The sequence below is a fragment of the Balaenoptera musculus genome, chromosome 2, assembly GCF_009873245.2.
Source record: "Balaenoptera musculus isolate JJ_BM4_2016_0621 chromosome 2, mBalMus1.pri.v3, whole genome shotgun sequence".
Classification (NCBI taxonomy): Eukaryota; Metazoa; Chordata; class Mammalia; order Artiodactyla; family Balaenopteridae; genus Balaenoptera; species Balaenoptera musculus.
In genome coordinates, this window is record NC_045786.1 from 112,169,080 (window position 1) to 112,195,953 (window position 26,874).

At 41.4% G+C, this 26,874-nt stretch overlaps 1 protein-coding gene and 1 pseudogene across 1 annotated transcript; one reads left to right on the forward strand and one right to left on the reverse strand.

Moving 5' to 3' along the window:
- Window positions 1-515: 515 nt before the first annotated feature.
- On the reverse strand, window positions 516-4,826 carry CFL2 (cofilin 2). The gene is made up of 4 exons (XM_036843942.1): window positions 4,666-4,826; window positions 3,289-3,596; window positions 3,094-3,170; window positions 516-3,010 (listed from the first exon to the last, which is right to left on the reverse strand). The coding sequence occupies exons 1-4, from the start codon at window positions 4,666-4,668 to the stop codon at window positions 2,898-2,900; spliced, it is 501 nt and encodes a 166-aa protein (XP_036699837.1). The 5' UTR covers window positions 4,669-4,826; the 3' UTR covers window positions 516-2,897.
- A 106-nt stretch (window positions 4,827-4,932) lies between these two features.
- Window positions 4,933-12,893, forward strand: LOC118889895 (annotated as a pseudogene).
- Window positions 12,894-26,874: the final 13,981 nt, after the last annotated feature.

Below are 26,874 nucleotides of genomic sequence, written 5' to 3' on the forward strand. Positions count from 1 at the left end.
ACAGGACCAGTGAAGAACTGAACCAGATTATTTTTTCAGAGTGGCAAACCTAATGAAAAGTGTCCCAACCCCTCTATGATTTACCATTGCTGAGATTATTCCTTACCAAGGAAACACTTAAAAAAATTTTCTCCCAGAGCTCATTTGCTAGATTCCATAAATTAGCTGTTACAAAGAATCTGTATCAGAGAAATTCAAACCTAATAAGAGGCTTTTCTTCCAACCTACTAAAAAGGCACATTAAATACACAACATTGGCCACATTATTTTAGATAATGATGGAAAACAACAGCTGATAGCCAGTTTGGGACAAATGCCAACTGTTTCCATTTATCTGAAAATGTCAAAACTAATTGCTACAACACTCAGTTTTCAAAGAATATTGATATCTCTAAATGAGAAAGTATGTCAACCAAAAATCCTAAAAAACAGACTAAAGATAATGGTGCCTCCCTGATCTGCAATATTAGTTAAAAAAAAATTTTAGCGTCCCAGAGTAAACACATCTCAACAGCTTTACATATTTTCATATACTTTATTTTTTAAACACTTATAATTTTGCAAGCTAGCAGTAAAATATTGTCCTCAATATTTTACTAATTAGCACCGTATACCTTTTAAAGCTAACTGGAACATTGTTTTATTTAAATGATTGTGAAATAAAATGATCATTTCAAATACCTAATTAGTCTCAACACATGAACCATTAATTATCATTATTTTTGGCTTTATGCACAAAGATGTATTTCAAAGATGAACTTAATATTAGTATCAGTTCTGTCAATCTAACAAATCAAAGTACCACAGTTTAAAGCAATATTTAACCTCTGAAATTATTATATAATTAAAGAGGCATATAAGAAAGTTGAGAAATCACTATAAAAACAAAAGATACTGCACACTTTAGAGTCCCTTATTTTTTAGAAGAATGAGGAAAATAATGAAAATTTTCATGGTACAAGTATCAGTTACATATATGGTTTAGTATATATATGTCAGTATTCTCACGCTTTGCTTATGAGTTTGGCCTTACCAAAAAGCCATCAAAATGTCCAGGATAATTCACAGGGACAGCTGGAAGCCTGAAATAAAATTGCTCAGTGCAAAAGATCCCAAGCCATTCATATAACCAGGATATTTAACTCCTATTTTTGTTTCCATCTGAAAACCCTGTTGAAAATATGGAAAAAAATTTAACCAAACTCGAATTACTTCCACATATTAAAACAAGGGGGATTTTTCATTTCCTGTTTCCTAATAAGAGCATTCTTCAGAGCTATGGGTTTAAGTTCTAAGCTACAATCCACTACTTACTAGCATGCCTGTTTTGCATACCAGTAGAATCAAGTCCAGTTTTGCCATTTGTGGATAACTATGACAAGATACAAAAGCATGTGTTTGCCATAAATAGCTCTGGCTAACAGCAAACTGCTCACACTGAACAGATCAAATTCTCTATAAGGAGAGCTGCCTGGACCACAGCCAAATCCCACTACTAATGTTTAAGACTGCTGTATCAATTTTTTTTCAAATTTGTGAAGTATATTAAGAAATAGTAGCTGAAAGTTCCTAAACATGAGAAGTATTATTAAACTTTTGAAGGACATTTTACAAATTATTTTCATTATGACCAAATGTGCAATAAGAGCTTCCTGCTTCTTCTACTACTAGTCAACTAATTAGAAATGTAAACGTGAATTAAAAAATAACTACCCTAATTTATCCAGAGAACAAATCAGATATTGAAGAGTATTTATGTCAAAGTGCAAAAAAATAATTCCTGATCATTATTAACACATAAGGAAATAAATAAAGCTTATAAAAGTACACCTCTATAACGTTAATATTTTGTATTAGTTGGCTTTAGGATAGAATATTTTTTTAACCAAATAAACACAACAAACTGGAAAATATCACGCAAGAATGTTGTACAAAAAAATTCTTAAATGACCAGTGCAGAGATTAATAATAGCTGTTTACCCTAGGAGTTGCTTCACATGGTATTCTGCAAAATGTCCAAGGAAAACAAGGCAACGTTCTGTAATATGCCACAATTTTTATTGCAACGTGGCCATTTTTGTGAGGGTGCGGTTTGATCTCAAAAACAATGTTCCATTTAAGGCTCTTTTATACAGAAATTGCCATCATGACTGATATTCAAAGTATCTTTAGTGTCGCAAGACTAACATGGTAAACATAAAACTCCTACACTTATTCAGTAGTGTACACTCAATGGAAAACAAAAAGGCATTAATAACAGTTATTTCTTTTAAGAAGATACGCAGGTAACAGGAATGAACACTGAGGTACTAGGATAAGTTGATGACACAGTTAACTTAATTGGCATTCCTTTTGGGGTGGGGGATTAAACTCATTACAAAAAAAGTGCTTTCAATGCATAGTATTATATTTGCGCTGCCATGTCACAAAAAATAGGCTTGCCAAGGCAGGTGAGGTGTATGAATGCTCAAGCCTCACAGAACTGCAATCAAGTGCAACTATAAATAATACTGAATAAAGTTTACCATCTCACCAGTGGATAATACTTTCAAGGCATTCAATTAGCTTAACCCTTTGTAGTGTTCTAAGCTATTCACATTGACATTCACATTCATTGTAGTGCTTGCTGCAAGGGAGGCATATAACCAGTTGTTTTGGCTAAAATATGATGGGAAGGCATTCCTTGGGTTCTACGTAAAGGTAACAGTATCGAACAGTCTAATGGCAATCACTGATAGGCTGCTTACATGAATGATATTTCCTTCATTCATTGTGTTGGAAGGACCCAGTGGGAAGAGGAAGAAAAAAAAAAAAAAACCAAAACCTAATACTATTCCAATTGACTGAGCTGGAGAAATGGAAGCTCCTTAAGATCCAGATGGCACTTGACTGTCATTTTATAAGGGTTTTCCTTCAAGTGAAACTACTACGTTGCCTCCCAATTTCTCTCCAAGTGTTGAACGGTCCTTTATATCATCCAAGCCATTTACTTGCCACTCATGTTTAATACCTAAAAAGAAAAAACATTATCCCGTTACTTTATTATAAGTAAGAGAGGACAATTCTTCAGCACAAAATATTCAGTGTTTGTACCTGTAAATTTCTTTTTAATGGCATCTTTAGAGCTAGCATAAATCATCTTGCTTTTTAAAGGTGCACTTTCAGGAGCCCTACAGGAGGAAAAAAAATTGTTGAATCCTATTTAAAAGAAAAAAGAAAGGCAAAACTGACTATGTTAATAATAATCCTTGCATTTTAAAAGTACTTTTTTCTTTTGTTTTTACACACCAGAATATAAATACTAGGTCTTCTTTCTTAGACTCTTTTGTTTCGTATGTGGCATCGTACAAAGCATATCGGCAATCATTCAGAGGTAGCAACTTCACAAAAGATGTGTAGGGGTCCTCTACAGTATCACCAATGTCACCCACCAAGATCTGCTTTGCTTCCTCTACAATTATTTGTCTTTTGTCATCGCTTAAACAGAAGAGAACTGCTTTCTTTCTTTTTTTGATCTCCTCTTGTGTAGAAGATTTCCTTACTTTCATATCATTAAAAACTTTGATGACTTCATCATTCACTGTAACTCCAGAAGCCTGAAAATAAAGAAAGAACAGTAATTTAGAACAAGTATTTTGGTTTTAGCCAAAATTACTGTTTGCCTAGAGAGGATTCACTTTAGTCTGGATATCAAAAGTTGCATCATACCATGTAAGTAGTCCCATCAGATTTGCAACTTTTTAAGTATCTGTATATGATGCACCTAAGGATTCTAACTCATCCTGCCCCATTCATCCTTTTTTAAAAAGGGGTTTGGAGGGTGAAGTAATTGGCAGGTAGAGGGAAAGGGACAAATACAGGCTGTCCCATCCCTGAAATGTTTCCTATTTCACTGGGTGATGTCAGAGCTTCAGGAGCAGCAGCAAAAATACCTTCTGTATTGTGTCAACCCGGCAGGCCTTAAAAAAACACTTTCGGATTTCAGTTAATGCTTCTACTATTTTTTTCTTTAAAGTCATCCTAGCCAGGGCCCTTTCCTCATAAGGAAAGAGAATCAAGTGTGAACTCCAAACCGCCCACGCCTACAACATAATTGCCTCACAGCTCAAATGCAGACGCTTCAAAACTAACGGATCGCGTGTAAAAGCTTTTTACCGCGAGAAAGCGTGTTCAAGAGTTTTCCCACCTCCTTAATCTCCCCCTAAGGGTTTTACGACAGGCCCTCAAGACCCCCACCGAAAGCGTCCAGCAAGGGCTTTACAGCACGTACCAATCTGAGAGCGCGCGTGGGAATAAAATTAGCAAGGGGAGGGCAAAGGCGGCGAGCGGGGTGGGGGTAAGGCTCGGCGGACCCTACCGCGCCCCCGGCGGCCGCCCGCCCCACTTAGGCCCGGACCCTCGCCCCGCGACCCCCGCCCCGCGCCCGGGCCCTCCCCGCCCCCAGGAATCCGAAGAGCGGCCGGGCCGGACCTGACGGCGGGAGGGCTGGCCGGCCGGTGGAGAGAGAGCAGCGGGGCCGCAGCGCAGGAGCGCCCACCTTGGAGGCCAAAATCAGGTTAAAATGGCGGCCTCAGGCCCAGGGCCCCGCGGTGCCGCGCGGGGGGCTGTGCTCGCCGCGCCCCGGCCCCCCGGCCCCCGGCCCCTGTGTCGGCGCGCCCGCCTTACCATAGCGCCCGCGGCTGAAGCTGCGGCGGCGGCTCGGGCTCCGGCGGTGTGGCGCTGCGAAAGGAAGGAGGGGCAGCCGGGAGGCGGCGAGTGCGGGGCACGCCGGGAGTGCGGCCCAAAAGGCGGCGGCCGCTCGGGGGGCTGCGGTGAGGGCGGGGTGGTCACGTGGGCACGCCCCGGGCAGGCGCTCCAGCCCGCCGGCCCCCCCCGCGTCCTCGGCCTGACCCAGCGCGCGCGCGCGCAGCCGCCCCCGCGGGCTGTGCGGCCATGGTCCGAACCCCGGGCCCCAACTCGGAGGCCTCCAACGCCGGGGCGCCACCTGTCCCGTCCGCCGGCTCCCACTGCGGGCGTTTCCACACTGCCTCCCGAGGGCCAGGGCGCAGCTCCAGGGGTTGGGCGCGTGTGAGGCGAATGGCGCTCCAGGGTGTCTCTTTTATTCCCTTGTGGTTTCCACTGAAAGGGGCTGGATTCCTCCGTTGTGGGACTTTCTGGAAAACCCCCATCAGAGATGGCGCGAATTATTTAGATCGCCTTCCATCAATTCAATGAGAATAAACACTGGGGGGGGGCGGAGGGGGGGCCGAGGGGGTTACCCTAGTTGATTGAATTACTCAGCAAAAACAAAATGATAAACAGAGGTGGGAAATCGCTTTCTAAAAGTCTGTGGTTGGAATAATAATAATAGGGGGAAATGTGGGGTAGTAACATCCCCTGGTAATATCCTTTTATAGATTAGACGTGGTAGGAAATTGATTGCACTCTCTGCCAGTAGTCTTCCTCAGGAGGCCCCAGCTACGACAGCTGCCATCAAATAAGTGGACCCAAGAGAAGAGTCCTCCCTCTTTGGCAACCACAACCTCTTCTAGCAAAACCCATATAACTGAGCCAAGGCTCTTCTCTAACTAAACCTTTTTGATACTTGTTACGAGTATCCATCGCATTTATCATAGAAAAAATTGGCACCGTATACTTTGAGGAAATTTTTCATGAAGATTCAATGCTTTATGAGTGTATAATGAAAATGTTTTAAATGAAACACTTTATGTGGTTACGTTTAATAAAAGGAAGATTTAATAAAGTATTTCATTCATCAGTGTTTGGGCTAATTTATGCTACCTTTTTTCCTGAACATTTATCATTTCTACCTTTCTTCATTTGTAAAATTGGTAATATGAATTTAAAACTCTGATTAATAGTTGAACTGATTTTGTGAAGAAGACTTGCACTAAAAAAGTAGAATTGTTGAGTGACTAAAACTGTTGGAAACAAAATAGTAAGTGAGTGCAGATAAACCTTAAGGTGAACTAAGCCAGAAGTGCAGTGTAACGGCAAGAACTTCGGGCTGGGAGTTGGGAAACGAGTATTAATCTTGACACTGCCCCATCTCTGTAAATTCGAAGGGCTTTCAATCCCTGCAGACCTTCGTCTGTATTATAAGCTGTGATTATCTTTAAAGTCCTTTCCAGCTTTAAAATTCAGTTTCCTAGTATGCCAGTATTTCTCAGGAAATGGTGTGCATATGTTCTCAGGATTAAGTAAATTTAGGGATGGAAAATCATAATGAGAAGGGTTATGCCCTAGTTTGTGTGATAAATTCTTATACCCAAAAGTTAATATATTATAAATGGAGCATGTTAGGTATTGCACAGGAAACACCTATTTTTTATGTCCATAGCTTGTGCTTATTTTCTTAATGGAAAGATTGACTTAGTTTATTTTTATTTTATTTTATTTTTATAAATTTATTTATTTTGTTTATTTATTTTTGGCTGCGTTGGGTCTTCGTTGCTGTGTGTGGGCTTTCTCTAGTTGCAGCGAGCGGGGGCTACTCTTCGTCGCGATGCGTGGGCTTCTCATTGTGGTGGCTTCTCTTGTTGTGGAGCACAGGATCGAGGCACACGGGCTTCAGTAGCTGTGGCACACGGGCTCAGCAGTTGTGGCGCACGGGCTTAGTTGCTCCGCAGCATGTGGGATCATCCTGGACGAGGGCTCGAACCTGTGTCCCCTGCATTGGCAGGTGGATTCTTTACCACTGCACCACCAGGTTAGTCCCTTGACTTAGAGACAAAAATTGAGAAGAAATTTCCCAATGTCTAAGCATGAGTCTTAAGCAAGTAGGTAATAATACTTTACATTAGGTGGTACATTACAGTTTATGAAACCTTTCCCTTTCTTGATGTCTCTTGAGGCTCCGAGAGAATCATGGAGAATGAATCTCCAGGGCTCCAAACATTTGCTCTGTGTGGGTATCAGCAGTTTTCCTTCTTGAACTCTTCCTCTCAGGGTCCCCCTCCCTTCTCAGCCTTGAATTTTGCATCAAAGAGATTCTACAGGGGCTACAGCCCCAGCAGAGACCAGGTCTGGGGACATGGGGAGCTAGATTAGGTGTTAGAACCTCGCCTACCAAAGCTGGGGATTCTGAAGATGTTAATTCCCCGCCCACTCAGCTGTGATATCAACCCCTCTCCAAGCCTCCCTGTCCCTCTCCCCTTCCCCAGAGTTCACACTTCCCATGTACTAGGATTCTTTTCCTGAAGATGTTTTCTTGTCTTTGCACATATTTCATTGCCTTGTAATCACTTGTTTACGTGTTCTGCCACCCCAGTAGATTGGAAGCTCCTTCCAGGATCGGAGTCCTACTCATCTTTGGATTTCTGGAATCTGGTACATAGTAGGTGCTCAATAGATGATAAAGTAACAACTTTAAGGTGCTTTAGTGCTCTAAAGAAACAAAATGGAAGCTCCCGAAGACTGCGAGGCCTTTCTACATGCCCTTGTGAGGCCAGATCTTAGACCGTCAGAGCCAGTAACAACTCTTCACACCTGTTGTTTATAACCAGAACTTACCGCCATTTGGTAAAGCGACAGCATTACCAAGCATTGATGCATGAATTTTGGCCTCTGTGGTGGAGGGGTCTGAGTGTCAGACATCATGTGTATCAGTTTCCTGTGGCTGCTGTAACAAATTACCACACATTTAGTGGCTTAAAACAACACAAACTTATTGTCTTACAGTTCTGGAGGTCAGATGCGAGAAATGACTCATGGGGCTAAAAGCAGCACTTCATTGCTTTTGGAAGCTGTAGGAGGAAAGTCTGTTTCCTTGCCTTTTCCAACTTCTAGAGGCTGCCCACATTCCCTGGTGTGTGGCCCCCTGAGAGCACCTCTGCTTCAGTCATCACATCTCTGATTCTCTCTCTCCTGCCTTCCTCTTTCACTGCTAAGGACCACTGAGATTACCACTGGGTAATTTAGGATAATCTCCCATCTCAAAAATCATTTACTTAACCACATCCACAAAGTCCCTTTTGCTGGACTTCCCTGGTGGCACAGTGATTAAGAATCCGCCTGCCAATGCTGGGGACACAGGATCGAGCCCTGGTCCGGGAAAATCCCACATGCCACGGAGCAACTAAGCCCATGTGCCACGACGACTGAGCCTGTGCTCTAGAGCCTGCAAGCCACAACTACTGAGCCCGCATGCTGCAACTACTGAAGCCCGTGTGCCTAGAGCCCGTGCTCTGCAACAAGAGAAGCCACTGCAATGAGAAGCCCGCGCACCGCAACGAAGAGTAGCTCCCACTCACCGCAACCAGAGAAAACCTGTGCGCAGCAATGAAAACCCAATGCAGCCAAAAATGAATAAATACATAAATAAATTTATTTTTTAAAAAAAGTCCCTTTTGCAATGTTGGGTAACATATTCACAGGACAGGGACATCTTTGGGGGGGGCCATTATTCTGTCTACCATACCACATCTGTTCTCTTTAGCAGTTTCAAGCCCAAGGAAATGATTAACGGGTGGGACAGAAGGACCCTAAACAATCCCGTACTAGAAGGCACACGTCTAAACTCTAATTTTCTATTTGCTGGACCACACATGGTTGACAGCAACAAAAAACCATTAGGAACTAAGTGAGAGTAACCTCAAAGAGGATGGATCAGCTCTGACACAGCAGGGGTGCAATCTCAGGCCGTTTCCATTTAGTTAACTGCTCCACGGCTGTTTCCTCGTGTGTAAAATGGGGCTTATGTTACCTCCTCCCTCTCAGGGTTGTGGTGAGGATCAAGTGAGATAATGTACGTAAAGCTCCTTCCAGCACAGGAAAAGGTACCCTGGGGCCATTACCATCAGTGCAGAGTGAAGGGGAGAGCATGATTTTACCAACTCACAGGCAACAGTCATGAAACAATCCCAAGTCTCACTGGTATTGTTTTGTAAGACTCAGCTAAAGTTTTTGCTCAAGATTTCTTAGAAAATTGGAAAAGTGAATACCCGTAATGCATATTCTCCCACAAAACAGACTAGATGGAGTTTCTGTGGCATGTAAAATTTCAGAATCATTTTTCAAGTCTTCAGTAAAACAGTGAATCTGGAAGATTATGTAGATAAATTCTGTTCAAGCCCCACTCCCTGTCAAGACACATCATACTCAGCTCCCACAGCCACTTCCTGACAAAGACAAGTGTAAACGTAAAGATGCTCATCACTTCCAAATGTACTTTTCTACCCACATACCTGCTTCATTTGACATCTCTTTCCTAGCCCACGCCTGAGCTAAAAGACGGGTCAGGAGGAAAGTCATGCATTTTTCTAAATCCAAGTTTGAACTTAGAACTAGAAAATAAACATTGTGGGAGATGTGTGTTGGAGTCTGATCTCTATGACTCACTCCCTGATCCACAAAACTCACTTTGTGTCTTCCATGTCTCATCCTTAGTTCTTTCTAATTTAGGAAGATGACTTCACAATAAAGGAACTTAGCAGTCTATGTCAAGGGAAGAGGGGATGAGGTAGAGGGTAGCAGTAGTGAAATGTAGTAAGTAGTGAAATGTAATTCAAAATGGTCTCAAACTCTACAGTTATAAATGCTAGTTTCAATTTATTTACTCGCAAACACATTTATCAGATCCACCTATCAGTTGTTTCTGATATTAATTGAATTCGTTATAAGTAGCAACTGGTTACCTAAATTATACAAACCATACAAAAACAGCATCTGAGAAAAGAAACTTGCTAGTAATTTATTTAAGGTGGAGAGCCTTTGTTGAGCTTACTTTATTACAAAAACTGTGGATTTTTATATCCCAGAGAATCATACAGACATGAAAAATGTAACATACTAAAACTGTATGTTAACAGACATGAATAAGAGTAGGCAAGAGATCGAAAACCAAATCAAGAATGAGAAGAGTTTATTCATTTCATTCATTCATTCATTCCTTTATATCATTCACTGAGCATCTCTGCTAGGGTAAAGAATGCAAGGATAAGAATAACACAGTCTCTGCCTTGAAGAAAGTCAGTTCTGTGAGAATACATCAAGGAAGCCAGTATCTATGGGACAATCCCACGCATGCTCCAGTGGGGTATGTACAGGATGCCTTGGGAGCAGAAGGAAGGCCAGCTCAGTTTGGAGCGAGTTGGGTCTTTTTTTTTTTTTTTTTTGGCTGCGTTGGGTTTTCGTTGCTGTGCCCGGGCTTTCTCTAGTTGCGGTGAGCGGGAGCTACTTTTAGTGAGTGTGCGGGCTTCTCATTGCTGTGGCTTCTCTTATTGCGGAGCATGAGCTCTAGGCGTGCAGGCTTCAGTAGTTGTGGCACGTGGGCTCAGTAGTTGTGGCATGCAGGCTCTAGAGTGCGGGCTCAGTAGTTGTGGCGCACGTGCTTAGTTGCTCTGCAGCATGTGGGATTTTCCTTGACCAGGGCTCGAACCCGTGTCCCCTGCATTGGCAGGCGGATTCTTAACCACTGCACCACCAGGGGAGTCCCATGAGTTGGGTCTTAAGGGATAAGTGGAAGTTAACTAGGCAGATAGGGACAGGACATTCAAAGCAGAGGGAACCAAATGTACAAAGCCCCAGCAGTACCAGTATAAAGCACAAGAAACCCCAAGTTGCTAGCTACGACTGGAGCCTATGAGCTTGGTAGAGAATGAAGATGGAGTAGTAGGAGGTACCAGTTCTTGTGAGCTTTGTATACAACCGTACAGTCAGAATTGCATTCTGCAGGGCATAAGGGAGACAATAAAGACTTTTCAAAGGTGTTTTTTTTTTGCGCGTGCTCCGGCCCGCCCGTCGGACGCTGCCAGGCTCGCGGGCGGGGCGCAGCCTGAGGGTTCAGGGAAACTTTGTCACCCTGGTCCCGGAGAAAGCAGCGCCGGCTTGCCGGGCAGCTCGCAGGGCGGGGACCCGGCCTGCAAGGAGGAACAGGGGGCAGAAGGAGTACCTCACGGGACCGGAGTGGCTGCTCCAGTAATAAAGAACCCCTTTTGAGGTGTTGTGATGCACGGAGGGACTTGGTGGAGTTCTTCGGGCTGAACAGCAAATTAAAGATAACTTGCGAGAGGTCAAAGCCCAGATTCACAGCTGCACAAGTCATCACCGGGAATGCCTTCGAAGCCATGAGGTGTGGCTGTATGAACAGGTAGATCTCATCTATCAGCTTAAAGAGGAGATGCTTCAGCAGCAGGTCCAACAGCTCTACCAGTTACTGGGCCGGTTCAATTGTCTTATTCATCAGCTGGAGTGCACCCAAAACAAAGATCTAGCCAATCAAGTCTCCGTGTGCCCGGAGAGACTGGGCAGTTTGACCCTCAAACCTGAAGATTCGACTGTCCTACTCTTTGAAGCCGATAATAACTGCCCTGCACCAAGCAATCACCACGTTTGGATCTCTCAAGACCATTCAAATTCCTGAGCACCTGATGACTCATGCTAGCTCATCAAATATTGGGCCCTTCCTGGAGAAAAGAGGCTATATCGCATTGGAGAGCAGAAGTCAGCATCCAGCACCTCGGCGGTCCCTCTCAGTGAATGGCTCCTTGGAAGCAAACCTGCCAGCGGTTGCCAGGCTCCTTACATACCCAGTACCAATCTGCAGGACTGGCTCACCCAAAAGCAGACCTTGGAGAATAGTCAGACTTCTGCTAGAGCCTGCAATTTCTTCAATAATGTCTGGGGCAACCTAAAAGTCTTGGAAAACTGGCTCCACAAGAGTCAGCAACAAGAAGTTTCTGTTGCTGGTAAACAAGTTACCAAAAGTGTAACAGCTATTCTACTGCCAGTTCTTACTCCAGTGAAATTGAAAAGGTTGGAGATCTAGTGCTTCTTGATCAAGATGAGGTGGAGCTTTCTGACTGGCTGGTGACTCCCCAGGAATCCCATAAGCTTGAGAAGCCTGCGAATGGCAGCTGTGAAACCAGTGAGAAGTTTAAGCTCTTGTTCCAGGTGTTCCAGGAGTCCTATAGTGTGAATGATTGGCTCGTCAAGCCTGATTCCTGTACCAGTTGTCAGGGTAAAAAGCCCAAAGGTGTGGAGATTGAGAACCTGGGCAATCTGAAGTGCCTGAATGACAACTTGGAGGCCAAGAAACCCTTGTCCACTCCCAGAGTGATTACTGAGGATTGGCTTGTCCAGGATCATCAAGACCCATGTAAAGTAGAGGAGGTCTGCAAAGCCAATGAGCCCTGTACAAGCTTTGCAGAGTGCGTGTGTGATGAAAATTTTGAGAAGGAAGCTCTGTGTAAATGGCTTCTGAAGAAAGAAGGAAAGGATAAAAAAGGTATGCCTGTGGAACCAAAACCTGAACCTGAGAAACATAAAGATTCCCTGAATATGTGGCTTTGTCCATCCAGAAGAGAGGAAACAACAAGCTAAGGCACCAAAGGCAATGGCTTCTTCTAGAATTGCTGATTCCTTCCAAGTCATAAGGAACAGTCCCTTGTCAGAGTGGCTCATTACCCGCTCATGCAAAGAAGGATGTCCCAAGGAAGTGCCTCTTACAGAGGACAGAGCTGGCATACCAAAGCTTACAAGCCACTTGGCCACTTCCTGGTGTCCCTTTAACACGGCTGACTGGGCCTTGCCAGGAAAGAACACGGGAAGTCTTAGCCAGTTATCCTCAGGAGAAGACAAATGGCTACTTCGAAAGAAGGCCGAGGAAGTATTATTTAATTCGCTCCTACAGGAGGAACACAACTTTCCCCCAGACCGTTACGGCCTCCCAGCAGTTTGTGATCTCTTTGCCTGTATGCAGCTTAAAGCTGATAAAGAAAAATGGTTGTATTGAACTCCTCTACAGATGTGAAGGAATGGAGTACTAGAGTCAAGCAAATTTTCTGCAGATTATCACAAATCCATGAGCTGAGTGACTGCGGCTTGCCAAATCATTGCGTTTCTGGGTCTGTTGTAGTTCCTTTTCTGCCTAATTTTGAACTAGTGAAGAGAAATAATGTCATCAAATTATGTTACCGTGTAAAAGAAAAAGGCTGTTTGTTGACGCTGAGGTGATTCAGTTTCTTCTTACAGAAGTATTAATTCACCCCTACACTAGAAACACAGCATCATAGTGGGTAGGTCTTTTTCATAAGCCTCCACAGCTCCTTAGTTTGGGTTGTTGTTAGAAGTACATTAAAGCACTGTAGTTTTAAAAATGAAATAGTTCTATAATCAAGGTGTGCTGATGTATTCTAAAACTAGTAAACTTACCTAACCTTTTGATTGCCCTTCTTTGGATGCTTCCCTTGTTGTGGGTTTTCTTCCATTAACGGTGAATTCTTCTGTTTAATTAATATAATTTAATATATTTTAATATAGTATAATATATTTCACACAAATAATTAACCTTGCCAATATAGTGGTTTTTCTTACCAAAACATATATTAACAATCTTGGCAATTTTTGACATTAATTACAAAACATTTTAGCTTACATGCCAGGTTCTACATTATTTTTCTTTTTTTGAAACAAACTCAGCTATTGCAAGTTTCATCTTAATTCCCTTCTCTAAACGCTATTATTAAAGTATCTAGACAGCTCTCCATATTGCTTGAAGACTATATTCAGGGTAATCCTAGCCTCTTTCAAAATATTCTGAAGAACTACAGGAAGAAGAGCCCCAGTGCTGACTAATCAAAAAGCAAAAGGCAAGACATGTTGGAAATGTAGTACTTGAATTATTCACTATCCTAAGTGTTACTGGTGCATCCTGTGTAAATGGAAGCTGAACTGGAAACCTGGTGCTTTTAACTAGGCATAAATTAAATGTCTTCTCACTGCAAGCATAGCATACCTATTCCTTATAATGCAGTGACATTTTAGTGAATAGGCTGTTTTGAACACTGTGCCTTGGGGTGTTTATTGAAGCTTTATGAAAACTATTGATGTTTCCTTAGTATCCTTAAAATTATGTCCATGCTTTAAAAAGTTTCTCTGTAGGAGAGGAATGGTATTTATACCATGTTTTAAAATTCTGTTAAGATGAGACATCTTAGTTGCTTTCCAGGCTTTTAAACTATTAAGCCGCTCAACTTGCCTATATGTTATTGGAAATACTTTAAAAGTTTGTGATGTGGTCATCTAGAAAGCCCTTTTGGGGAAACTTCACAGTCCCAGTGTCATTGCCATACAGCTTCCTTAGAATTCTTGAACCACAGCTGAAATGAGCCTATTATTTTTAGTTCCCCCAGATACCATTTAGAACTTTAAAACTAAAGGTGGTGGGTAAAAACTTAAGGAGCCTTTCCATTATCTTAGGTTGCAGGAAACTTTGTAGTATTTGAGGTTTAACACATTGTGTATCACTAAATTAACATAAATCACTATGCTAATGAGTATGTAAAACACTGTTTTGCGTTGATGCATTTTGTACCTCCCTCCATTAAAAGTATAACAGCCAAAAAAAAAGGTGTTTTTTTAATAACAGCTATGTTGAGATATTGTTCACATACCATAAAATTCATCATTTTAAAGTGCACCATTCAATGCTTCTGAGTATATTCACAGTTGTGCAACCATCACCACAATCTAATTTTAGAACATTTTAATCACCCCCCAAAAGAAAACCCCATATCCATTAGCAGTCCCTCTACATTCCCTCCTCCCCTCAGTCCCTGGCAACCACTAATCTAGATTTTTGTAGATTTTCCTGTTGTGAACATTTCAGATGAATGGAATCATATGTAGTCTTTTGTGACTGACTTCTTTCACTTAGCATAATGTTTTCAAGGTTCATCCATGTTGTAGTATATGTCAGTAATTCATTCTTTTTTATGGTCAAATAATATTCTGTTGCATGGATATACCACATTTGCTTTATCCATTCATCAGTTGATGGGCATTTCAGTTGTTTGCACTTTTTGGCTATTGTGAATATTGCTACCATGAACATTTGTGTACAAATTTTTGTGTGAACATATATTTTCATTTCTTCGGGATATACACCTAGGAGTGGAATTACTGGGTCATATGGTAACTTCATTTTTAACCATCTCTCAAACGTTTCCAAAGTGGCCACACCATTTTACAATCTCACCCACAATGTACAAGGGTTCCAATTTCTCTATATCCTTACCAACACTTGCTATTGTTCGTCTTTTTTATTTTAGCCATCCCTGTGAGTGTGAAGTGGTATCTTATTGTAGTTTTGATGTGGATTACCCTAACGGTTAATGTTGAGCATCTTTTCATGAGCTTATTGGCCATTTGTACACCTTCTTTGGAGAAATGTCTATTAATATCCTTAGTCCCTTTTTTTCATTGTTATTTGTCTTTTTATTGAGTTGTAAGAGATTTTTAAAATATATTCTGGATATGTCCCTTATTAGACATATGATTTGCAGAAACATTCTCCCATTCTGTGGATTGTGGGCTGTCTTTTCACTTTCCTAATGGTGTCCTTTTTTTTAATTGAAGTATAGTTAGTATAGAATATTATATTTCTTAATGGTGTCCTTTGAAGCTGAAAACTGAAATTTTGATAAAATCAAGTTTATCTAGTTTTTCTTCTGCTGCTTGTACTTTTGGTGTTATAAGAAACCATTGCCTAATCTAGGTTTATAAAGTTTACTCCCATGCTTTTTGTTTTTAGTTTTTTCTAAGAATTTTATAGTTCCAGCTTCACAGATAGGTTTATGATCTATTTTGAGTTAATTTTTTAGTATGTCAATGTAGGGGTCCAACTTCATTCTTTTGCATGCGGATATCCAGTTGTCTCAGAACCATTTGCTGAAAAGATTATTCTTTCCCTTAAATTTGTTTTTTAAATGCTGTTATAGGTATGCTGGCAATGACATTCTAAAATGCTATTAACTCTTAGATTTATGATTGCTTGTTGACAAATTAATTTGACAACAAGAAAGGAATTTCTCTTGTATTTCACAACTAGATGACTTGTGTGTCTGAAAATTAATTTCTCAATAAGCATGTCAGGAATGTAGTTTTGTTTTCTAAGTATTGAGTTTCTACTGTGCGCCAGAAAATGTGCTTGGCGCTGAGTATAAAATGAACAAAACAGACACAGTCCCTGCCTTCATGGATCCTGTAGTCTAGTGAGAAATTAACAGGGGGTCCTGATATAGTTTAGGGAAATTGAGGAAGGTTTCTCTGGTTGAAGAGTCCCCCCAAAAAATAACAGCATGAAAAGAAGACTGAGCAAGGAAGGAGCTTGACCTTTGGGGGAAAATAAAAGGTCACTGGAGCTACAATGTTCCAGACAAGGAGAGAAATACAAGATGAGGCTGAATAAGTGGTCAGGGCCGGTGAATGGAGGACCTGTAAATCATTTCCCAAACCGTCCGTGAAGGCTCCCCGGTGTCCCAGCAAACTCTCAGGGACGCCGCTTTTGCTTTGAATTTTAAGGGAAACATAGCGCCATCTGTCGGACACAAAGGGAACTACTCAATCGTGCTGGTTTACACTTTAATTTCAGATGCCTCTACGTTCCATCCGAGGGGTACTCGGCAGCTGGTGTGATAAAAAGCAAGTCCCTCGGGAAAATCAGTGTGGAGCTGGAAATGAGGGTGATTGTGTCCAACCCGATTCCAAGGTTTGAGAACTTAAGCAGTGCCCAGCAGGTGCAAAGCTGCTAAGACATAAATATTGTTTGAACCTAATTACTTAATAAACAGAACTGGTAGGTATTTCTTTTGGCCCACGAATGCCCTGAAAAAACTATTATGATATTAAGGCCACCGTGAACGGAGAAAAGTTGGGAGCCTCTACTGTTAAGGATTTTGGGGCTTTATTCCAAGTGTTACAGGCAGTTATTAAAAGGTTTGAAACAGGGAGAGTGACATGGAGGCTTTAAGTTTTTCTAGTAAAGTGATATTTTAAAAATCTAGACATTTTACCTAAAGTGATTTTGCTTTCAATTACTTGTTCAATTTTAAAAATGTCTTAGGTTTAAACTCTAATTAAGGACTCCAATGTTTTCCTCCCTAACAGACACTTTTGCCCCAAGGTGAGAGACCAATCAAGAACCCAAGCAGAGGTGGGCTTCTTTCACTGGCTTAAAATTGTTCCTCCCTCCACAAACTGTCCACAAAAATGGAGAGAAGGGGCAGGACCCACTACTCTGATGGCTCTTGGTTCACTTAATGTTGGAAAGGATGGAACAGAATTTTAAACATAGATTAGGCCTGGAAAGCTGCCTCCTTTTTAAGTTGCTTGAAATTTGTATCCTCTCAAATGGGTTTGACAATTGTAGCAGAGATTGCTGGTCCTACCAGTGTCCACTGGCCCCCTTCTACTTTAATAAAAGAGCATCAGTCTCCATTTTATTTGGAGTTATGCCCCCCTCCCCAGCTAACAGACTGAATTTTCCAGCCTCTTTTGACTAGGAGATGTGGCCATGTGACCAATTCAACTGACGATATGTGACCTTCCCAGAAAGCTGCTTAAAAGGAGCTGAGTTAGCTGGAAGGTGTATTCTCTTTGCCCTTCTGCCCTTCCTTCTTTTGGCTTGTGGCACAGATTTGATGGTTGGAGTACTACCAGCCCTCTTGGACCATGAGATGACCTTGAGAATGAAAGCCAGATGCTAGGGTGATGGAGCAGAAAGGTAGGGGGAGCCTGTGTCTCTGATAACTGTGGAGCTACCATACTAGTCCTGGACAGCCTTCCTCTGGACTTATATATGTTAACCTAAAACAAATAGATATTTCTCCAGCAAAGATGGGTTTATTCAGGATCAGCAAAGAATTGCAGTTCAGGGTCTGCAACCATGGTGAGCCGCATGCAGTTCCTCTCTGGGCAAGGGAAGGAGAATGCTTTTTATTTTTATTTATTTATTTTTTGGCCACGTTGCGCAGCTTGCTGGATCTTAGTTTCCCAACTAAGGGGTTGAACCCCGGGCCACAGCAGTAAAAGCTCAGAGTCCTAACTACTGGACCACCAGGGAACTCCCTGGAGAATGCATTTTATATGAAAGGAAGTGGGCGGACTCTAGTAAACAAAGGGTCTATGGTTTTTCATTGGCTGAGTCCTTGCCGGGAAAGAAAAGTCCTTCTTCTTCCTCTGGGGGCTCTGCTAACCTCGCAGGGCATGAGAGCTCCCCCTTTTGGTCTCCCAACTTTATTTAATTGAGGTTTCTGTTGATTCATTTTTTATATACATATTTGACAGAGAAATTTCTGTCTTGTTCAAGCCGCTGTTACTTGGTCTGGACTGTTTTTTGTTTTATGCCACAAAATCTATCCTAATAGTCCTCATGTATGATTACCCAAAATAAGGTCACAGCCATTGAACCCTTTCCCCAAGGTGGGGATTGCCAGTTTCACAGATGGGTTTTATTCAGTATCAAAGCATAGTTTTTTCCTCTGGAAACTATTTCAGCCCCAACTTTACTCTCAATATTTTTAGCCAGTGCCCTCCTGTGTCATTATTTAGGCAGGAGAGAGAGAGAGAGAGAGAGAGAGAGGGAGAGAGGAAATCCTTTCCCATCTTGATATAAAAATATTTTCTTATATATTCTTCAAATAATTTTGAAGTTTTGTTTTTTGCATTTAGGCCTCTAATTGAGTGACTCTGAAGGAACACCATAGAAGAGCACCAGAGAACAGGCTTTTATTGGGCTATCCAAAATGCTCAAGAGGAATGCTTGTGTGGTTGGCTGGGTCGTATGACAATCTTTGTCCTTGGAAACCCCTTTCCAAACCAATGAGGACAGTTTGCCTTGGCTGTGTAGAAACATACTTTTTGACCCAAATTTGAAAAATCCCTATGAAATAGGAATAACCAAAGGAAGTACTTGAAATTATTAAAAGATTTTTAAAACCCTTGGTCTCCTTTTGACCATTTATCCTTTTTCGGCGGTAGCTCAGAATATTTTTTAAAATGTAATGATTGCATTATTTATCTATGTAAGATAATTTTGCTAAAGTCTTCATCTCAAAAGTTTGCCCTTCAAGATTCTGCCCCTGGAATTCCTACCTTCAAACATGCCCATTTAGAGAGACAAAGAGCTCTTGTTACGTTTGGGGTGGGGGCAGTGGAAGATGTTTTTGAATCTACTAGGAAAGAGTTCAAGCTCAGAGTCTTTGATCTGCTGGGATTTCTAACACATGTGAACCCTCAACACACTTTCTCTAATTCTACCAGATATAGCCAAGTTGTTCAGAGAGAGTCCATCAACTCATAAGCTGCTTTAGTTACAGATCTCTTGCTTTATATTATACAGGATGGATTTCCAGATGTTCTTTTGATTTGCAGTTTGCTCATTTCCCTCCAAGAAATTGTCAAGAAATGGTCTGGACTAGTGGACCCTTTATCTTTGTTCGCCCTAGGAGGTGGCATTGTTAGGGCACTCGGCAAGTTAAATACAGTATTTTGTAGACTCTGACACTGTTATTGTTTAGACTTTAGAGAGAAAAAGAGCCGAGTTGAAATGGAGGAAGAGTATTAGGAAAGAAGCAGATGGCTTGAAAAAAAATTTTTTTTCTTCCTCTGAAATACAATGAGACTGCCCAGCCTTACTGAGATCCAGGAGATCTCAGGATGAAGTTAAATATGCGGTTGTAATATGACCCAGCACACATCTCTTGGCTTTCCTGCAGATTTAACAGCCATGCTATTTTATTGAGTATCCACTATGTGCCTGGCACTTTATTGGCCCAACTCTTTCTACAGAAAGGCTTAACCAACTCATTACTAACTCTAATGGTAAACTAAGCAGAGAATTCAGTGATAGTCCTTGAAGCAGACATAAAAGTGTTCAAAGAGGTACATTCTGGTTGTATCTGTTTATCTGTCCTTTCAATTAAGAACAGATACTTGAGACTTAGGAGACATTTTCATTTCTACCAATTCTCAACTTTTAATAACCAAAAATAAGCACCATTATAAAATGAGATAGAGAACATTGAATACTCGACTGTCTCTGCAGCTTCCATTTTGCCCTGAGAGAGGCAAAAATACTTCATTGATGAGCTTACGTCACTGGCATATTTCTTATCATTTGATCCATAGACTAGCATCAGCATCCAAGAACTTTGAAAGTGTTAGTCTTTTGCTACCACAATGTTGCAGACTGAATCATTCTGAATCATATTGCTTTTTTAACCCTTCAAATGAAAATTTGCAAGCTTTGGATGAACATAGAAGAATAACAGAGATGGAATAGTTGAATAAAGTTCAGGAGTAGGGTAGAATCTGAGACAATGAGAAAATGACTGTAGGGGTAGTTCCATCCATTTGTTTATTTACACAGAAAATTCTTCCAGAAAAAAAAAAGTTTAAAGTTGCTTAAAAGACACAGGGTTGAGCTATCAGTATATTACATTTTAATTTTCAAAAGGGCACAGGGATGGTAAAACAATAAAGTTTAGCCTTAAGTTTCCTGGTGGTCAAGGCAAAAGGGAAAGTCCTTGAGTTAAATAGCTCTAATTAGCTAATAAGAAGAAGCATAAAGTTTGTAAGGAGAAAGTTTTTTTCTGGGACTAAATTCTAAGAGGAATTTGGTTAAATAAAAAAATTAAAAGTTGAATAATATATGTGAGGAATTTTTGCATGCTTTTTTCTCATTTAATTCTCACAAAAGTATTGTGAAGCATAGTGCGTCATATTCGTCTTACAGATGAGGAAACTGAGGATCAGAGCAGTTATGTTGACTGGACACAGCTGGGTTTTGAACCCTGATATAGCTGAATTGAAAGCCTACACTATGCACCACACTGCCTCTCAGTGGACACTCATGTATATTGTGTAGTTTTGGACTGTGATTTCATTTTCAGTGGGGCTTTATCTGTGGCAATATTCTGCAGCCTGGATTGAGGCATAGTCCATCCACAATAGTTTTGCATTTGTTTCTGTTAGGCACTTCAGGTATGACTAGTCCCCAAGGGCTTCTTTTTCTAGGATCTTGAGGTGAGACCTTAGATTATTAATTTGAGACTTTTCCTCTTTTCTAATGGATGCATTTTAGTGCTATAAATTTTCCTCTTAGATCTGCTTTAGCTGTGTCCCACAGATCTTGATATGTCGTTTTTTTCATTTTCATTCTGTACAATTTTTTTTTTACTTCTCTTGATACTTCCTTTTTTTAATATTTCTTTCTTTCTTTCTTTTTTTAGATTTATTATTTATTTATTTATTTTTGGCCATGTTGTGGCACATGGGATCTTTGTTGAGGCATGCGGGATCTTTCATTGTGGTGCGTGGGCTTCTCTCTAGTTGTGGCATGAGGGTTTTCTCTAGTTGTGGCGCGCAGGCTCCAGGGCACGTGGGCTCTGTAGCAGTGGTGCATGGGTTCCAAAGCGCATGGGCTCTGTAGTTTGCAGCACTCAGGCTCTCTAGTTGAGGTGTGTGAGCTCAGTAGTTGTGACGTGTGGGCTTAGTTGCCCCGCAGCATGTGGGATCTTAGTTCCCTGACCAGGGATCAAACCTGCATCCCCTGCATTGCAAGGCGGATTCTTTACCACTGGACCACCAGGGAAGCCACTTGATACTTTCTTTTTGAAGTATGTTCTTTAGTTTCCAAGTGTTTGGAGATGTTGTTATGTTTCCATTGTTGATTTCTAGTTTGATCCCATAGTGGTCACAGAACACACTCTGTATGATTTCAGTTCTTTTAAATTTGCTGAGGTTTGTTTTATGGGCCAGGATATGGTCTATCTTGGTATATGTTCTGTGGTTATATGAAGAGAATGTATATTCCACTGTTGTTGGGTGGAGTGCTCTATGAATGTTGATTAGATCCTATTGGTTGATGATGTTGTTTAGATCTATATCCTTGCAGATTTTCTGCCTAGTTGTTCTACTAATTTTTTTTAAATAAATTTATTTATCTATTTTTGGCTGCATTGGGTCTTTGTTGTGGTGCGTGGGCTTCTCATTGCGGTGGCTTCCCTTGTTGTGGAGCATGGGCTCTAGGCATGCGGGCTTCAATAGTTGTGGCTCACAGGCTCTAGAGCGCAGGCTCAGTAGTTGTGGTGTACAGGCTTAGTTGCTCTGCAACATGTGGGATCTTCCCGGACCAGGGCTCGAACCCGTGTCCTCTGCATTGGCAGGTGGATTCTTAACCACTGTGCCACCAGGGAAGTCCTGTTCTACTAATTGTTGATAGAGGGATGTTGAAGTCTCCACTTTTAACTGTAGATTTGTCTGTTTCTCTTTCCGGTTCTATTAGTTTTTGTTCCACATGTTTTGCAGCCCTAAATGCATACACATTTAGAATTACCATTCTTGGTGAATTGATCTTTTTATTATCATATAATGGCCCTCTCTGTCTTTGGTAATCTTCATTGCTCTTAAGTCTACTTTATCTGATATTAAAATAGCCACTCCTGGTTCTCTTTTTTTTAAAAACTTATTTATTTATTTTGGCTGCACTGGGTCTCATTTGCGGCATGCGGGATCTTTAGTTGCGGTATGCAGACTTCTTAGTTGAGGCATGCAGACTCTCAGTTGCGGCATGCCTGCAGGATCTAGTTCCCCGACCAGGGATCAAAGATGGGCCCCCTGCATTAGGAGTGTGGAGTCTTACCCACTGGACCACCAAGGAAGTCCCACTCCTGGTTTTCTTTTATCAATGTTTGCATGCTGTATCTTTTTCCACCCTTTTAACTTTCAAGCTACCTATACAGTTAAATTTGAAGTGAGTTTCTCGTAGGCAGCATATAGTTAGGTCATGTTTCTTAATCCATTTTGCCAATCTCTTTTTTTAATTAATAGTCTATTTGAGCACTTTTAGGTTTACAGAAAAATAGAGCAGGATGTACAATGTTCTCATATAGTTCCTAACCTCAGTTTTCTGTATTAGTATTATCTTCCATTAGTGTGGTATATTTGTTATAATTGATAAGTCAATATTGATACACTATTATTAACTGAAGTCCATAGTTTACATTAGGATTCACTCTTTGTGTTGTGTGTTGTATGTTGTATGGGTTTTAACAAATCTATAATGACATGTAGCCACCATTACAGTATCATACAGATTAGTTTCGCTGCCCTAAAAATCCCCTGTTCACAGCAAAATTGAGTGGAAGATTCAGAGATTCCCCATATACCCACTACCCCCAATACATGCATATCCTCCCAAATTATCAACATACCTCACCAGAGTTGTGCATTTGTTACTACTGATGAACCCACATTGACACATTATTATCACCCAAAGTCCATAGTTTATATTAGGGTTCACTCTTGGTGTACATTCTACGGGTTTGGACAAATACATAATGACATATATGCACCATTATAGTATCATACAGAGTAGTTTCCCTGCCCCTTAAACCTCCTGTGCTCCACCTATTCATCCCACCCTTCTCCCTAACCTCTGGCAACCCCTGATCCTTTTACTATCTCAGTAGGTTTGCCTTTTCCAGAATGTCATATAGTTGGAATCATACAGTACGTAACTTTTTCAGATTGGCTTCTTTCACTTAGTAATATGCATTTAAGGTTCTTCCGTGTCTTTTGACGCTATGATAGCTCATTTCTTCTTAGCATTGAATAATATTCCATTTGTCTATTTGTACCACGGTTTATTTATCCATTCACCTACTGAAGGACATCTTGGTTGCATCCAGGTTTTGCAATTATGAATAAAGCAGCTTATAAACATTCGTATACAGGTCTTTGTGTGGACATAAGTTTTAAGTTTTCAATTTCTTTGGGTAAATAACAAGGAGTGTAGTTGCTGGATATGTTTTGTAAGAAACTGCCAAACTTTCTTCCAAGGTGGCTGTACCATTTTGCATTCCCACCAGCAATGAACGAGAGTTCCTGTTACTCCATATCCTCCCCAGCATTTAGTGTTGTCATTGCTCTGGATTGTGGCCGTTCTAATAGGTCTATAGCGGTGTCTCGTTGTTCAATTTGCATTTCCCTGATATATGATGTGGGGCATCTCTTTATATGCTCATCTACCATCTATATATCTTCTTTGTTGTCTTAAGGTCTTTAGTCCATCTTTAAATTGGGTTGTTCATTTTCCTATTGTTTTGTTTTAAAGAGTTCTTTGTATACTTTGGATAATAGTTCTCCAAAAATGTCCATGTCCTAATCCCTGGAATCCCTGTGAATGTTACCTTACATGGCAAAAGAGACTTTAAAATGTGATTAATCTAAGGACTTTGAATGGGGGAATTATACTAAATTGTCTGGGTGGGTGTAATCTAATTACATGGGTCCTTAAAATCCGAGAACCTTTGCTGGCAGTGGTCAAGGAAGATGTGACAATGAAGAAAGACACAGAGAAATGTAATGTTGGTAGCTTTGAAGATGGAGGAAAGGGGCCATGAGCCAAGGAATGTGGGTGACCTCATGCAAACAGAGCCTTCAGAGCTTCCAGAAAGGAAAGCAGCCGTTTGGAAACTTTATTTTAGCCCAGTGAGACTCCTGTCAGACTTCTAGAACTAAATTTGCATTGTCTAAGCTGCTAAATTGGTGGTAATTTGTTACAATATCAGTAGAAATCTAGTACACTGAAACTTTCTATTTTTTCATCTGTTTCAAGTGTGTTTATAATTGCTTATGAAGCATTTTTATCATGACTGCTTTAAAATCTCTGTCAAATAATTCTAACAGGTTATCTTGGTGTTGCCATGTTTTTTTTTTTTTTTCTCCTTCAGTTTGAGCTCTTCCTGGCTCTTGGAATGAATAATTTTTGATTGCATCGTGGACATTTTTGCATTATGAGACTGGATCTCATTTAAACCGTTTGTCAGTAGCCGGCTTTCTCTGACCCCACTGACAGGAGAAGTTGGGGCTGAGCCTTGTGACTGCCAGAGGCAGACAGAAGTCAGTTTTCCACTCAGCTTGTGTTGACACCAGAAAGGGGGTGCTCCTCATTGTTGCTGGGTGAGTTCTGCCCCCTCACCTGGTCTCCACTGACACTGTGTGGGGAGAGAGGGATACCTCATCACTGGCCGGTGGGGATGAACGTCCAGGATCTCTGCTTGGTCTTCTGCGACACCACTTCAGTGGGCGGTATTGGGCACTTCATTTTATCCTTCTGAGGGTGGAGGTCTAGGCTCCCCACTTTGTCTTTGCTGGTGTGGTTGGGGTTAAGGCCAGTTTCGTCTGCGGGAATAGAGTGGTTATTGTTTGCATGCTTTGTCTTGTTAGGCTGCTCTTTCCTGATCCTTTGGCTAGAGAAGGATGTGGTTGAGCCTGGCCTTTTCGTTCATGCCGTCTGGAGTTTCCAACTGCTGGCTTCTTCCACACTGTCTGGATACACGCATGAGTCAAAAAGGAAACCCAGGGGGCTTCCCTGGTGGCGCAGTGGTTAGGAATCCGCCCGCCAATGCAGGGGACACGGGTTCGAGCCCTGGTCCGGGAAGATCCCACATGCCGCAGAGCAGCTAAGCCCGTGCGCCACAACTACTGAGCCTGCGCTCTAGAGCCCGTGAGCCACAACTCCTGAAGCCTGCGTGCCACAACTAATGAAGCCTGTGTGCCTAGAGCCTGCGTTCTCAACAAGAGAAGCCATCGCAATGAAAAGCCCGCACACCGCAACGAAGAGTAGCCTCGCTCGCCTCCACTAGAGGAAGCCCGTGCACAGCAACGAAGACCCAACGCAGCCAAAAAATAAATAAATGAATAAATAAATTAAAAATAAATAAATAAATTCTAAAACAACATAATAACATTTGTGTAAAAAAAAAAAAAAGGAAACCCATGAAACTCATCACTGTGTTTTTCCTCAAATCCCAAGGTCCCTAGTCAGTCTGCCTTCATCGCCACCTTTCAGTCTTAAGTGTGCTTTATACATAATGTCCAGGGTTTTTAGTTCTACTGAGAGGGAGGATTGGGGGAAAGGATGCCAACTTTATCATCCCGGAAGTGGAAGTCTGCCTAAAAGATCACTTTCTACATTTTTTTTTTAAAAGTTTTAATTTTTTTGGCCGCACGGCCTGTGGGATCTTAGTTCCCTAACCAGGGATGGAACCTGCGCCCCCTGCAATGGAAGCGTGGAGTCTTAACCACTGGACCACCAGGGAAGTCCCTAAAGATCACTTTTTAAGGTTGGCTTTTCTTCTTATAGGTTTTTGGACCACGTATTGGCAGATTTTTTTCCAGTTCACATTTTTAATAAAGGTGTAATCCTATGAGGGTTTTGGCTTTATATGGATTTTCAGTCCAACTCTGATTTGAATGAGCCTCAGGAATTATCTGCATGTAAGTTTTATAACCCAAGCCCCTAGTCCATCAACTCTCCTTGAGCTGCTGCCCATTCACCCCAGTACAGCTACAGCTTCAGCTTATGTCACTGCCAGAATGTTTTTTCAGCCACTCTCTTGTGAATTCAGCTATGAATTTAAACAGATGCTTGCTGTGTTTTAGTTAGCATTTCTGGGTGTTTAAAAAATTTATTGTCGTAAAATATACACAACATAAAACTTTCCATTTTAACCATTTCTAAATATACAATTCAGTGGCATTAAGTCATACTATCATGCAACCATCACGACTATCCATTTGTAGAACTTTTCATCATCCAAACAGAAACTCTGTTCTGGGTGTTTTGAACAAGTTTTTAGGTTATCTGTTTCCTGCTGGTGAAGTGGTAGTCAAAAGACATTTCAGGTGGAAGATACAGCAAGTGAAAAGGATGGAGCTTAGAAGAGTCCTAATACCTGAGAGACAACGGAGTCCAGTGTGACAGGAACCAATAGATAGATGGTGTGGTGGGAAGTGATAATGAGGCTGACAGAATGGTGACAGATTGTGCAGGCCAAGCTAATCCCACTGCAGGTAATGGGGAAAGGAAATTTGTAAATAAGAAATTGAGTTGCTTAGTGTTGTTATTTAGGAAGATTGCTCTAGTAATAGGGAGATCTTGCAGACATAACAGTCCTGTTAGGGGAACCACTGACAGAAACCACCCAGGCATGATAGTAACCACTTGCATGAGTTATCTTACAACAGGATGTCCTGGTAAGGAACGTGGAACTAACAAGCGACCACCAACCGGAAGAATTCGGGAAA